This window comes from Schistocerca gregaria, chromosome X, assembly GCF_023897955.1.
Source record: "Schistocerca gregaria isolate iqSchGreg1 chromosome X, iqSchGreg1.2, whole genome shotgun sequence".
Classification (NCBI taxonomy): Eukaryota; Metazoa; Arthropoda; class Insecta; order Orthoptera; family Acrididae; genus Schistocerca; species Schistocerca gregaria.
The window spans coordinates 646503656-646517087 of record NC_064931.1 but is presented as its reverse complement, the minus strand read 5'-3'; the positions used below and the strand labels follow the sequence as shown (position 1 = coordinate 646517087).

Below are 13432 nucleotides of genomic sequence, written 5' to 3'. Positions count from 1 at the left end.
CCTGTCTGTACTTCCGTGTTAATAATGATAGCTCTCGGTGCTGTACTTCACTGATGATCCTGCTTTCAGATTTGTAAAACATTTAGATGGCAGGAATCTGTTGTAGCCCACATCTTGTAATAAGGCACTTCTCTGCATAGAGAAGCATGGAGCAGATGAAGTCTGTGCACGCTTGGTGGGAGAGAGTAGGCAAACTAAGTCTGCATTACCTAACTAATTTGCTTCAGACAACAATCAGGTACATATGCATATGGTACATTGTATCATACATTCAGATTTATGAGGGGAATAACAAATTTTAAAACAGATTTCACCTATCATCTACATGAGGGAAAATCTTACTTCATGTCTTGACTATGTTGCATCCACTGCTCCACAGTTACAGTCCACATAACAGAAAATAACAGCTGACACAGCATTGTTGAGATTTCTAGTGCAATTTTTCTCAAAATGATGGTTGTCTAATTAAAAGATTATTGGAACTGGTTGCAAAAATTGTTGTTTTTTGTAATTTGGACTGCATTTTAAGTAAAATTATAATACTGAACAAAATTAACTCCAGACACAAGCTAAAATCATTCTGTTTGCTTTACAACTATTTCTACTTCATGGAATGTTTCAAGAATATTGTAATGCTGGTATGTGGGTGTGTTTGACTGTAGGTAAGTGTAAAGAATTACTGGTAGCAAAGAGTATTGCAAAAGGCTGTCGGAAAAACGGTCAGGATGTTGTCATATTTTTCGTTGTCTACAGGCATTATGAGTTTAATTCATTCAATATTACAGTGAGAGACTGCATTTATGATCCACTGAACAAGCAAACAAATCTTCTGCAAACAGCTCAAAGGAAAGCCGACTGACAATGTCAAAAACCACTCTCTTAATGCGTTTTCCAATTCGTGCCTTGGAAATGACAGGGGTTTACTTGTTAAAATAGCAATTTTTGATGAATTTCTCCAGTCCCATTTGTTGTTGTTAGTGCGTACAACACGATGGGAAAAGCTTAACTTCCCTTTAGGCAATATGTTGAGCATTAGTGTCTGCATACTTCATAGGTTAGAAGCTACTACTCAGTAAATGCTAGGAAGTGCTCATACACTGTGTATACAATTTATAGATTGACAAACACAGGTTTTTTAAACCATAAGTCTTTAAAAGCAAGCAATTTTAAGTATTTTTTTCCAAAGTCTACTGTTATAATACTCCTATTTGATTCTGTGTCCAAACCATGTGATTGTAAATGTATGGTGATTGGTTCAAGGCTTATGCCCGTCTTCACCTCCTTATCAAAGTCTACTTCCTGTAGCTTTTCAGTGTGCCACACACAGTGTGCCCACGTGGAAGGGGAAATTTTGTCTATTACATCATGAATAAGTGATTCAGTTTCTGTTATCATGGAATGAGTCTATTGGACTTGATTCATGCCGAAGTAATAAAAGCCATTATTGATCAAATAGACAGCTACATTTTAAAACTGTAAAATGAGTTTCTCCTACCAAAAATGGTGCCTGCACTTGTAAATAAAACTGAAGTGACATAATTATCAGTAAAGGCCCTCACTAGAAGTCATTCATGTCCAAATTGTTCAGTCCTATTTGCATCTTAAAACTTTTGGCTAAGATATTAGGTATATAAGCCTGTGATAGTTTTCAAGGTCGTAGACCATTGCACAGAGATGCCTTGGAGGCTATTGTCTTGTTGACACACATGTTGAATGTGTCCAAGATGGGAAATGATGAATGTCACTTCCAAAGGATGATCCCAGAAGCTTTTATGGGTTTCATAGGTTTGGGATGTAGCACTGAAAGTTAGATGACAGCAGTAGTGTCAGTTAACAGCCAGTATGAAGACAAACATATTGCTGCCTCCTGCGGGTTACAGAGATGATGTCAAAATCTTAATCTGTCCTTTAAAACAATTACATGCTGATCAAAGGCATACTATCATACTAATCATATAGTCAGTATTATGTTTTGGTATCTTTTATCACCTTGATATGTTCAGACACACACAGAAACATCACGTTTATGGAAGAGGTGGACTAGAAACTAGCAGAATTGCTACATAAAACCACACTTACCAGAGAGAGAAAATTTTGCTTATTAAAAGAAAAAAAAATATTAGCAGTTTATATTAGTTTCTCTTGACATGAGCCATATATGTTACCATAGTTTTCAGGCAGCAGTTGACACAGTGGAAAGAGCGCAGAATGGTAATCTGAGGGTCATGGGATCAAGTTCCTATGTGGAAATTGTATTTTCTATTTTACATTTTTGAGACTGCAGATAAACTGCGATAATGCCTAATTGATGAAACCCTATATGCAGGAGAGCAAATTTCTTCTATTAATTGGCTCATTAGGAAGAATAACAAATCCACAATTATATTAAAAGGTTTTTCAAGATGGATTGTCATTGTGTGGTATTAAAGTGATTACCCCAAATGCACACCAGTATGACAACTGTGTGATCTTTGTTAATTTTTAACTAAAGAATTTAGATCAAAAAGCTTCAGATCTGCCCTTATCTCATCAGCAGAGTAAATCACATTCTGAGAAGACTTAATCAAAATAAATTCCGTGTCGTCACCAATATTAGGCAAAAGTTTTTAATAGAGTAAACTGCCATTTGACTGTGTATTATTGTATTCATCTTTTGTATTACCCTTATTTCAGCTATTATGTCCTTATCAAGTACAATCCTAAAAGTTGTTAAGCTATTATTTAGTCTTATTTGTTAAGGCAGTCCAAATACGACTTAATAATGGCCTAACAACTTTTAGTTTTGTGGTTGACAATGACATAAAAGCCGAAGTATGGGTAGTACGAAAGATAAATATGATGATAAAACAGTCAAATGGCAGTTTACTCTTTTAAAAAAGTATTGCATAAGTGTGGCTGAGTGCCATCAAAAACATTAGGCAAAATGATGTGTTATGTGTGGTTCACTGCCAAACTGTGTTTTTGTACAGAAACATTAAAACAACCTTGTAATAGTAAAAATGCCACATTCCTAATCTGTGCAAGACTGCTTCCCTCTTCTTACAATGAATACAATCAGCATGTGTTAAATATTAACTGTATGATAGTAAAAGTATCTAATCTTAATTACATAGTTATTTTGTATGCCTTACAATTACTTCCTGGAAATTTATTTCAATTCACAAATTTTCCTTTGCTTTCTCATTTCATTCCTTTAATGAAAATATTAATATATAAAATATATTCAACATTACTTAATCTATTTGCTGTGTAACATAAAAATTAAAAAAAAAGTTTCCTCACAGGGACTCGAACCTGTGTCCCTTGGATTACTGTTGTGTAATCTTTCTGCTGTGCCAATCACTACCTGGAAACAACACTTGTATAAAAGGCTTGTTCTTTGCCCAGCCCAAGCCAAAAATGCTATTGTTTCTAAATCCTTTGCCATTTGGCACTGTCACTTTTGTCACATTAATTTCTGGCCAAGCCTTGCATATGTCATAAATGTGGATGAAATCAGTGATGTAGGCAGTGGTCCACTTGTTAGCCCATAAGCAATTTGCCTCTTAAAATCATAACATAGTTAACTTATACTGAATACTGGTTTCATTGTGTGCACTTTGAAAATGTAATGAGACATAATTGGCAGGAATTGAGGGCGCTATACTAAAGCAGCATGAATGAAAAAGTCAGAAGTAGTGTAGATGCAGAATGAAGAAAGGCATATGACAGATTTAGGTTGTCTGCCAATCAAGGCTATGTATAGATAGAGAGAAGACAATTGAGGGTAGGGTTTAGTGAATAAAAGAACCTAAAAGAGTGTACTTTCATTAGTGCAGTTATTTTCATTGTGGTGCAATGATTATATAGGGATTGGTATTGGCAATGGGACAGTGAGAACATAGCATGTCAGCAGTCTTAAAAACAAGAAATCCAGCTGACAATGGCTCTTGTCTGGGATTAGTTCAGTACTGGTCTTGTAATAGAAAAACAACCTTGAGTAGTTCTGTTTATTTCAACAAGAAATGGTACAGTTAATTAATGAACTAATGAGTGGTGGTGGTGAAGTTATGTATTAGCTTTTTGGTAAAGATAGTGTTATGACTGTAGGTTACTATCTGTGTAATAGAAGTTAGTTGTAGACAAGTGTTGCCCTTGACATGCAAATGTCAACATAATTTGATTGTATTACCTACCTTAATTAAACGGGTGATACAATATATTTGTGACAAAGTAAGCAAATGACTCAATGTTCTAATCATTGGTGTAGGTCATGTGGATCAGTTTATCTGAAAGTTGGAGGCAGTAATTTAAACTTTACAGTTATGACATCAGTTCTCAAAGCACCATGTATAAATGTATCTTCATGAAAGCCTGATGTAATAATGCAGCACAGATGGAAAGATGTAGTCAACTGAAAACACTGTCACTGGTTTTCCAGGATGCATACCAGGCTGTCATGCTGATGTGGAGGAAAAAACCTTTGAAGACATATGGAACTCGCATGTCTGAAACCATGTTCGCCATATTGAGACACATTATCAGAGGGGTGAGTGTTATAAAAAATTTTTGTTGCGTGATGTGCACTTGCAACATCCTTTCCCCCTTAGATGTGTTTATTATCATCATTACAGTAATAAACTAATGATTTACTTTTAAACCTAGCACAAGGTTCATTATCCCTAAGACTCATTTTTAAACTGCAGGAAAGAATTTATCAAGAAATGCTGAATGAAACTATTGCCTCAAGGAAGAAAGCTTTGTTAGCTAAACCTCCAACTCCCACGACATCTGAGGCTCCTGCAAAAAATTTAACTAATACTGCATTGGGTGTTAATCTTGACCATCTCAAACAACTGATGGACATGGGATTCACAGAAGACCGTTGTGTGGTTGCACTTAAGAATACATCCGGTTTGGAGCAAGCTACAGACTATCTCTTAAACCACCCATCACCACTGATTCAAATGGGGAAGGTGAGTGTTCCATAAGACAAGACTATCTGACAATATTATAAAGATTTTGTTGTGATCTAATCATGAAATAAGCTTGTTAGAATCAAACCAATGTGATAGTAAATTGAGAGAAGTATTTTTTCATTGTTATAATTGCATAAAGTGTCTGTAAAAGTCCAGAGTAGGGTGAATGTTTTGTGCAGCAATGTTGGTAGTGATTGTCATAACATGTGGTGGGTAGGCAAAGAGGTTTGTCGGCACCTTCCAGCTGCAGCTAGATTAGTATGTCACAGCAACATTCTTCCAAAGAGATTGTAAAAATTTCAATGTTCTGGCCATGCCAATGGTTCTACGTAACCACAAATTCTGTGTAAAGTATGAGATGCTTTCAGTTTCAGCAGTCAAAGTACAACATCTAATTTCTAACCAGTCTTTGGCAGCTATGCACCTGTTGGCTATGTGAAACTGACACCCCCAATTGACAGATGTGAATGACCACATAAAGTGCCAGAACAAAATTTAGTACTAAATGGAAATTTAATTTCCATGCCCTTTTGATTTGATCCTACAAGTTATTTTATAACTTGTTATCAAGTTGCTGTATGGTTTGATATTCAGAAAGAAAATGCGTGTTAGAAGATTCTACTCTGGTTCATGTAGTTTGTTCCTTATTTTAAAGATGGTATGTCTGCAAAATTACTCTCTCTCTTTCAGCAATCAGCACCGTCAGACGCATTTTATATTCTGTAATTTTGTTCAATACTGTTTTCTGTTAAGATGTAGTTCTTTGAACATTCATTAATGAAATAAATAACTCTCTCTATGTACTTCAGTGTGTGTTGATACATGGTTGACACAAAGTGAAAACTCTCATTAATATTAAAACTGTTACTGATCAATTTTTAGGTAGATGAGTATGTGGTAATCAGCAGAGAAGCATTGGATGAATTTTCTTTAGATGTGTTTGGTTCATGTATGATGTACATTGACTGGATACCTGAAACAACGTACTATGCCATGGACCTCTTGACAGCTGCTGCAAAGAGGATTGGTCCACATTTCCGTGATGTAACAATCAACACAGTCATTTCACAGGTAAAGATTCAGTGTTTGTTACTGCACTTTTAGGGTCTCAGGTAGAAGAAAAGAAATACCATTTTGTGTTGACACAAAATGTAAGTGAAGTGGTAAAATACCACATAGACCTTAAAGAAAAGAGACTGCATGCATTACGAAGTGTAACACCTACAACGCCTCTCGGTGTTAATAAACTAAAATAGGTCCCAAATTAGCTCCCATGCCCTCGAAATATAAATTCAGAAAATGTCCCAAGCCTATCCACAAGTAGTAATTTACGAAATAGAAATAAGAGACAAATAGAGAGAAATCTGTAGTACAAAAATAATAGAAAAAGAAAAGAATTTTAACCACAAATTTTGGAAGCATGGGAGGGGGGAAACAATAGAAATGGTTAAATTATTAGTTTTTCTTATATTTGAGAAAATCAATATTATAGTCACAGAATGTAGGTCTTGAAGACCAAAGATAGCGTTTAATAAAGTGTAAATAGACATACAATGCAATTATGATACTAAAGTCTCTATCCTCTAGTCTGTTCAAAGTCAATTAGGACGTACAGCTTTAGGAAGCAACAATAGGAGCTTTATTAAATCAGGGTGCAAGAATAAATCGCAACGAGGTTGTTTTTTGGGAAGCATTAATTTCAGATCAGAATTAGAACCTTTGTCATGTTACAGGAATGGGGAGGTGATCAATAATCTCTCTAACTTTAACGTCACTTCATGTGAAGATGTAAATGTTTTAAGGAATTAACAATTTTTGGACAGATTCAAACTTTGTATTGTGATAGTGGAAAAACTTTACTTCACACGACAAGTAATCAAAGTTCGTGACAGTTTATGGATATTACACGAGATCAATCTTTTTATCGAAAGTGACAGAACATTGTTTAGTATCTCTGATATTGATGGGATTCCAGATTAGATACTTATTCAAAGAACCCCTTTGAATGCTATTGTGTGAATGAACTGATTTATTAATAATTATTGTTAAATAAAATAACGCGTTAATTTGAAACTGACTATTCGTCTTGAACTTTACTTCGATTTAGTTTCATAAATAATTAGGTTTCTTGATTTTCACCAAGAATAAACTGCAGACTAGTAACTGAAACAACTGAACGAGAATCTATTGAAAACATTAGTATTAATTTACTTCTGGTTTTTTCCTTCAGAACTGGGAAGACGATATGTGTAGTGACTCACTGGGGTTAATTTAAGAACTAGCTGGGATAAAACAAAACCCCTCAATACCAGTCAATGCATAGATAAATTAACATTCCTACTTTCATGCAAGATATGGAAGTTGGGATAGAAAAAAGGGTCGCTACGTAAGGAAGAGCTTTCCTTGGCATATACAGGCAAGACTTTCTTAGACTTGGAATTGAGTCCTTATTTTGTGACAGTTTTCAATAAAATCACAGAACTTTGTGGCAGTAAACAAGCAAACGTAATGGAAAGTTGCCCTGCTGGTCCACAGTTCAGAGACAATGATTGTTTTTAACAGCATGAATGTGCACCATCTGTGAGGCAATGACTTTTGGACAGTGACATTCTGGCAATAGACTGGCCTGATCTGAGTCTCAACCTGAACCCAATGGAACACCTTTGGGATAACTTAGAATATTGTCTTAACTCTAGACCCCACTGTGCGACATCACTATCTTCTATTGTTTCAACTCTTGAAGAATGGGCTACCATTCCTCCACAGACATTGAGACATTTCATTGACAGTGTCTCCAGCAGATTTCAAGCCACCATAAAGGCAAAGATTGCATATACTCCATTTAATATCCACTAATAGATGTCCACATAGTTCTAACCAAATAGTATATGTGCTAAAAATCCTTCACTATTACCCTTGCCTCTGCAGTGGTGGTGTGCATTGATCTAAAATTCACCCTATTTCCATTGTCTCAACTTTCCTAGATCTTAGAGGAGATTCATAATGGGAAAAATTAAATAAAAAGTTACAGAAAGTTGTATGTCAGTTCAAAAAATTACAGGCTTAAATTCCATAACATGATGCCAGTGATGAGTAAAATCTGAAAATGTTGCAGATAAGTTGTGGAAAAGTTGTTAACACACACAGTTTTACTTTCTTTCCATTGCATTATTGAATTTGTATTGTTAAACAGGTAGAGACATATGCTGAAAAGTTGTTTCAAGAATGCTTTGAAGAGTATGATAAACCATCAAAAGTTTTATCTGCTTTCGTGGAGTCACCCACAGGCAGTAAACTCGCTGCAAGGATGCATTTACTTTCACTTCTTTTGGAAGTAAGTAATACGTTACGTACCTATTTGTAAGAAACAAATTTGCTTTATTATAGCTTCTAATGTATGTTCATGATTTCTGCAATTTTTTATTTATTTATTTATTTATTTATTTATTTATTTTGCCAGTATATTGAAATTATAGTTCAAAGAATGTCAGCTAACATAAAAGTTTTAAGGCTGCAAAAATATTACTGTGTGTGCATAATGTTATGAAAACTTCAATCAGAATTATTGTTATGTTTTAATATAAAGACTTTTTTATATATTCAGGAGCTACGGACTCCATGTGCTCTGTTAATTGTAAGAAGAGGAATCATTTCTTCCCTCGTCAGTTTGCTAGAGCTTGCTGAAGTTGTTATGAAAATGTTTCATGCTACTGTTGCACCAAAGTGGCTGACTCATCTTTTGAATCTAATAAATGCTGTTGAAAGGATCAAAGTCAGCTCTGAAAGGAGAGATAAGATGCTTCAGGTAAGTTAAGTAATATATTTTTACAAATAAAAATTAAAAATGTTAGCTACTTGTGGGGCTAATTTATGAGTGAGTGCTTGTGGTACTAATGAATTTTACGTATTTTTTGAGTAAATCTCTAAAGAAAAGTTTCAAAAGATTGATTCTCTGTTAATGTTGTAAATTTGGAATTCTCATTTGATTTAGCTAACTCTGTCAGACTGCGTGCTCTGGATACAGTTTAAAAACACTAGTACTGTATAGGGCACCCCGCAGTCTACAAAACCCTACCATTCCATCAATCCAGCGGACACTACCAATTCTGGACAGGAATGTTGCAATGATATATGTAAACACTCTCATGCTGTTGCCCAAGTATTTTAAACGGCCACATTGTGTATTTTGCTAATCCCAAGTACAATCACCAAGGCCTGTTACTGCCTTGATTGCTGTGGTATTTTGCACTTGATTAAACACCATCATTCAATGACATGTCCAACCAGGTACTCCTGTGTTTACCTGTAGGCGTGGAACAAGAGCACAATAATGTTACAAAAGATAATTGCTGTTCATAGTATGAACAGAAAAAGGTATTTCTGAAGTCGTGAAACATGTTACATTAATGCTGAATGGTAAATATATATCAAACAATGATGCTACAGGTGATGGAAGGAAACTTTATCACAGGTAGTAATTGATAAATGTCAAAGCACTTTAGCAGTAACTGTTAGAGTACTCAACAAATATCTTAGGAAGGAATAATAGTCAGCTCAGTAACAGAGTGAGATTATTTTAAAATTCCAGAGTAGAGCAACACCATTTAAATAAATTAGCTAAGAAAGATACTTGCAAGAACTTGTCACAGTATCTACAATACAAAGGAAAGTAAAAGAAGAACAAATTTAATTGCAAGCTGCAGCTGTCATGATACACCTGAGAGAATGCTGATGAATAGGGACATTCGCATTTGCAATAAATGCATATTCTGCCTCAAAATGTGAAAACACACAATTACCTAATAAATGCTATTTCATTGTAGATTATATCGAGATGAACTATTTTATCAGAGGTAGTTTGTAATTCAATGTTGGACTGGGCAGGGGTCTTAGTGCCTCGGAGCAAAGAAATGCATACGTGAGTCTTCTAACTAAAGTTCAAAAATTGATACAATGGGGACACCTTACTGTGACAGTTTTAGATGGTAGGTGTTTTGAACTATAGTTGTGTCAAATGCTGATAGTTCCAGCTTGAACAGTCCCTGTCAGATTTCAATTATGACCTCACAACACCAAGAGGGATTGGAACTCCTCATGACCATGTGTCTGTCCTGCTTTCCCACAACACAGGTGTAGGCTGGCTGGCACTGCTCCTCACCCCTTTGACTGCCATTCTAATTTGTGAGAGCTTGTGGATGACTGCCAGTTTATAGTGTCCACACTCTACCATCTGCGTTGTAGCAACTGGAAAACAAAACCAATCATTGTATTTCAACCATGCCCACGAAAGGTCAAAATCAGTATCTGCAGATTTTGTAGTTACCAGTTTGGTGGGACAAGAAAAATAATATTTAGAAACACCTTAAATTGAAGAAGCATCTATTCACTCACACAAAGATGCAGTAACAATCATTTGCTGAAAACTTAAATAGATCCAAAATCAGAAAACAAGCGAAGACCATTTTTGGAAAAAGAAACTGTTTTAAGTTTTTGCAAAAGCAAACATTGCAGTGAAAAACTCACAAATCACCACTATTTTTATCAGTCAATTTCAAAGCACTAAAGCCTCAATTTCAAGCATGTAGCATGACAATCTTTAAAAACTGTATATCTAAACATTTACAAGGGAAGTCATTTATTATCTGCAAAGCAGTTATGCAATTTTGTTGTAATCAAATAGGAAACTTGCAAGAATGTCATTTTTCGACGTAGTCTCCTTGGTTGTCAACGCACTTGGTCCATCTCTGTACAATGCCCTGATGCCCTCATAAAAGAAGATTCTTGGTTGAACTGCGAGCCAAGAATGCACCGCTTGTTTCACTGCTTCATCCAAGGCAAATTGATGACCCCTTAATATGTGTTTGAGTGGACCAAACAAGTGATAGCCAGAAGGGACAAGATCGGGACTATTTTGAGGATGATCCAGTACTTCAAATTTGAGTTCTGGAGCGTTTCGGCTGTGTGGGCAGCAGTATGCAGATGGCCATTGCCATGCAACACCTTTTGACAGCAGTCCTCAGGGTTTGCTTGAAATTGCAGGCTTTAGTCTGGCCGTTAGCATCTCACTGTAATGTACACTGTTTATTGTTGTGCCTCTTTCCCCATAATGTTCCAATACTGGACCTTGTGCATCCCAAAAAACTGTAAGCATTGGTTTTCCTGTGGACGGTTGGGTCTTGAACTTTTTCTTGCATGGCGAGTTAGGATGTTTCCATTCCATACTCTGCCATTCTCTCTGACTTGTAATGATAAATTCATGTTTCGTTACCAGTACTGAGCCTGTCTAACAAGTTGTCCCCTTCATTACCATAGTGATCCAAATGTTTTTTGCAGATGTCCAAGTGAGTTTGTTTATGCAGATGTGAGAGTTGTTTTGGGACCCATCGTGCACAAACGTCATGAAACACAAATCTGTTGTGGATGATTTCGTAGGCAGAAACATGACTATTTTGCAGACAATGTGCCACTTCGTCAATAGTTAATCATCTGTCTAAGAGAATCATTTCATTTCATGTGATTGCTCAATGGTTTCTTCATTTGTGGTGGTAAATGGTTGTCCATCTCATTCATCATGCATAAGACGTGTGTGACCATTTCGGAATTTTTCAATCCATTCATAGAAACTACGTTGTGGCAAAACACTGTTCCCGTAGTGTACCGAAAGCCTCCGATGAATTTCAGCCCCTGATACGCCTTCCAACCACAAAAAACCGATCACTGAATGTTGCTCTTCTTTGGTGTGAGTAGACAGCGGAGTAGCTGTGATTAACAGTAAGGCGGTGATAACGAAACCAACCTAGCAGCTTGGAAATTGTAAGGATAACAACAAATAAACAAAGTATGAGTCATCAGCATAAGTGACAGTACTTCCAAAATAACCAAAAAATATAACTACATTACGAATAATAATTGACTTGCACTCGTACAAAAAAAACATAATTATATGCAAGTTTGGCCAAAAATAATCACAAATTTTGCCAAAAATAGAATGTAAACTCTTAGTTACCTATTGATGAAATGTGAGTAGTCACTAATCTGAAGGCAGCAATGAGACACATGAGATGTACTCTTAGATGTGAACTTGCTGGTTTAAGAAATTCATTTTCTGTGTGTGAATACGTTTCCTTGATTGTGACTGGAAGATAAAGATCATAAGATTATGATCATAACAAGGTTTTTGGGGTGGTGACAATGAAACAAGTGTGCTACAAATAGATACTGTAAGGGGACAATATACTAAAATACTATTTTGTTATTGATAAAAGGAGAAATTGGAAATACATGGGGTATCCCAAACTATTAGGCACAAAATTATAACTATGACAAAGGTTATTAATCTGAGTATTCAGAGATTGAGAATCAATTGCTGGAAGTGAATATTTCAGGCAGCAAGAGTTTTTGAACGAGCAGCAAGTGTACAGTATTTGCTAGTGAACTGATCCTTTCATAACAAGCACTTGCCTATCACTTTGATCTTTGTGGGACTACCTTAAAATACAGTGCACAGTTGTCTGTGATGCGAGCACAGAGGAGTGTACCACTGTTTACAGGTCATGACTTGTTGAAAATGGAACATTATTTGATTCCGGAACTTAAGAGACATGCATGGAAACTGAGAATCCAGGCATGCATGGAAACTGAGAATCCAGGAAGTAAAACGAATGTACAGAGAAACTTATGCTACTGGCATCACATTGTTTTGGTAGATTCTCAACTGGGAATTGTTCACATGGTACAATATGAGAAAATGGTGGTTGTCAGCTTCCCCATGAATCACCACCGCATCGTCCTCAGAACGTCTCCCATGAATGGCATCCTTCAATGTCCCAAATGAGTGGAAGGTCAGGGCTGTCAGGTGGTGGTAGCTGTGGATGGCCTCCCAGACCACTGCAAATCTTGGAGCTCCGCCAAACCACCTTCTGATGACCTCATGCTCAGTGTCCAGTGACTAACTGTACTTCGGTCAACAACAGATGATCCATAGACCTTCCACAAGTGTTTGTGAATATTCCCCTCAGTTTCTCTCTCTCCAATGATAAATTCAATAATGATGTGTTGCTTGTAATGCACATCACCTACACAGATGCCATTTTGAAACTGTCCTGTAGCTACACTGTATGTTGAAAGTGACGGAAACTTGGTGTCCTTACTCAGGAGACCTAAAATAATACATACTAATGTTTCGTAGCATTATTTTTGGATGGGAAAAAAATATATTGTATTATGTTCTGGACAACCCTCATGGTTTAAATGTGCATTTGCTTTTTTGTTGAATTTTTTTCTAAGGTTTGCTGGAAGTTATTTCTTTGCTTCCAAGTAAGTCAGAAATTGGGCTAGAGGGGGTTACAATACATCCCGATGTGCCTTACACTGGTGTTAAAGCTGCTTCTCAATTTCCACTTTCACGGGTGATATAGTTGAGATAGAATTTATGTAAACTGTTCTTTCAAGATTGTTGTCTTGGTATGCTGTTC

General features: G+C 36.1%; 1 protein-coding gene across 3 annotated transcripts in view; it reads left to right on the top strand.

Moving 5' to 3' along the window:
* Nucleotides 1–13432, top strand: part of LOC126299422 (E3 ubiquitin-protein ligase HUWE1) — a 378230-nt gene that overhangs the window by 185498 nt on the left and 179300 nt on the right. For all 3 annotated transcript variants that reach the window (XM_049991320.1, XM_049991321.1, XM_049991322.1), the window contains exons 20-24: nt 4421–4528; nt 4686–4955; nt 5841–6029; nt 8152–8292; nt 8563–8763. In XM_049991320.1, the coding sequence (XP_049847277.1) occupies nt 4421–4528; nt 4686–4955; nt 5841–6029; nt 8152–8292; nt 8563–8763 (909 nt within the window). The remainder of the gene's footprint in view (nt 1–4420; nt 4529–4685; nt 4956–5840; nt 6030–8151; nt 8293–8562; nt 8764–13432) is intronic.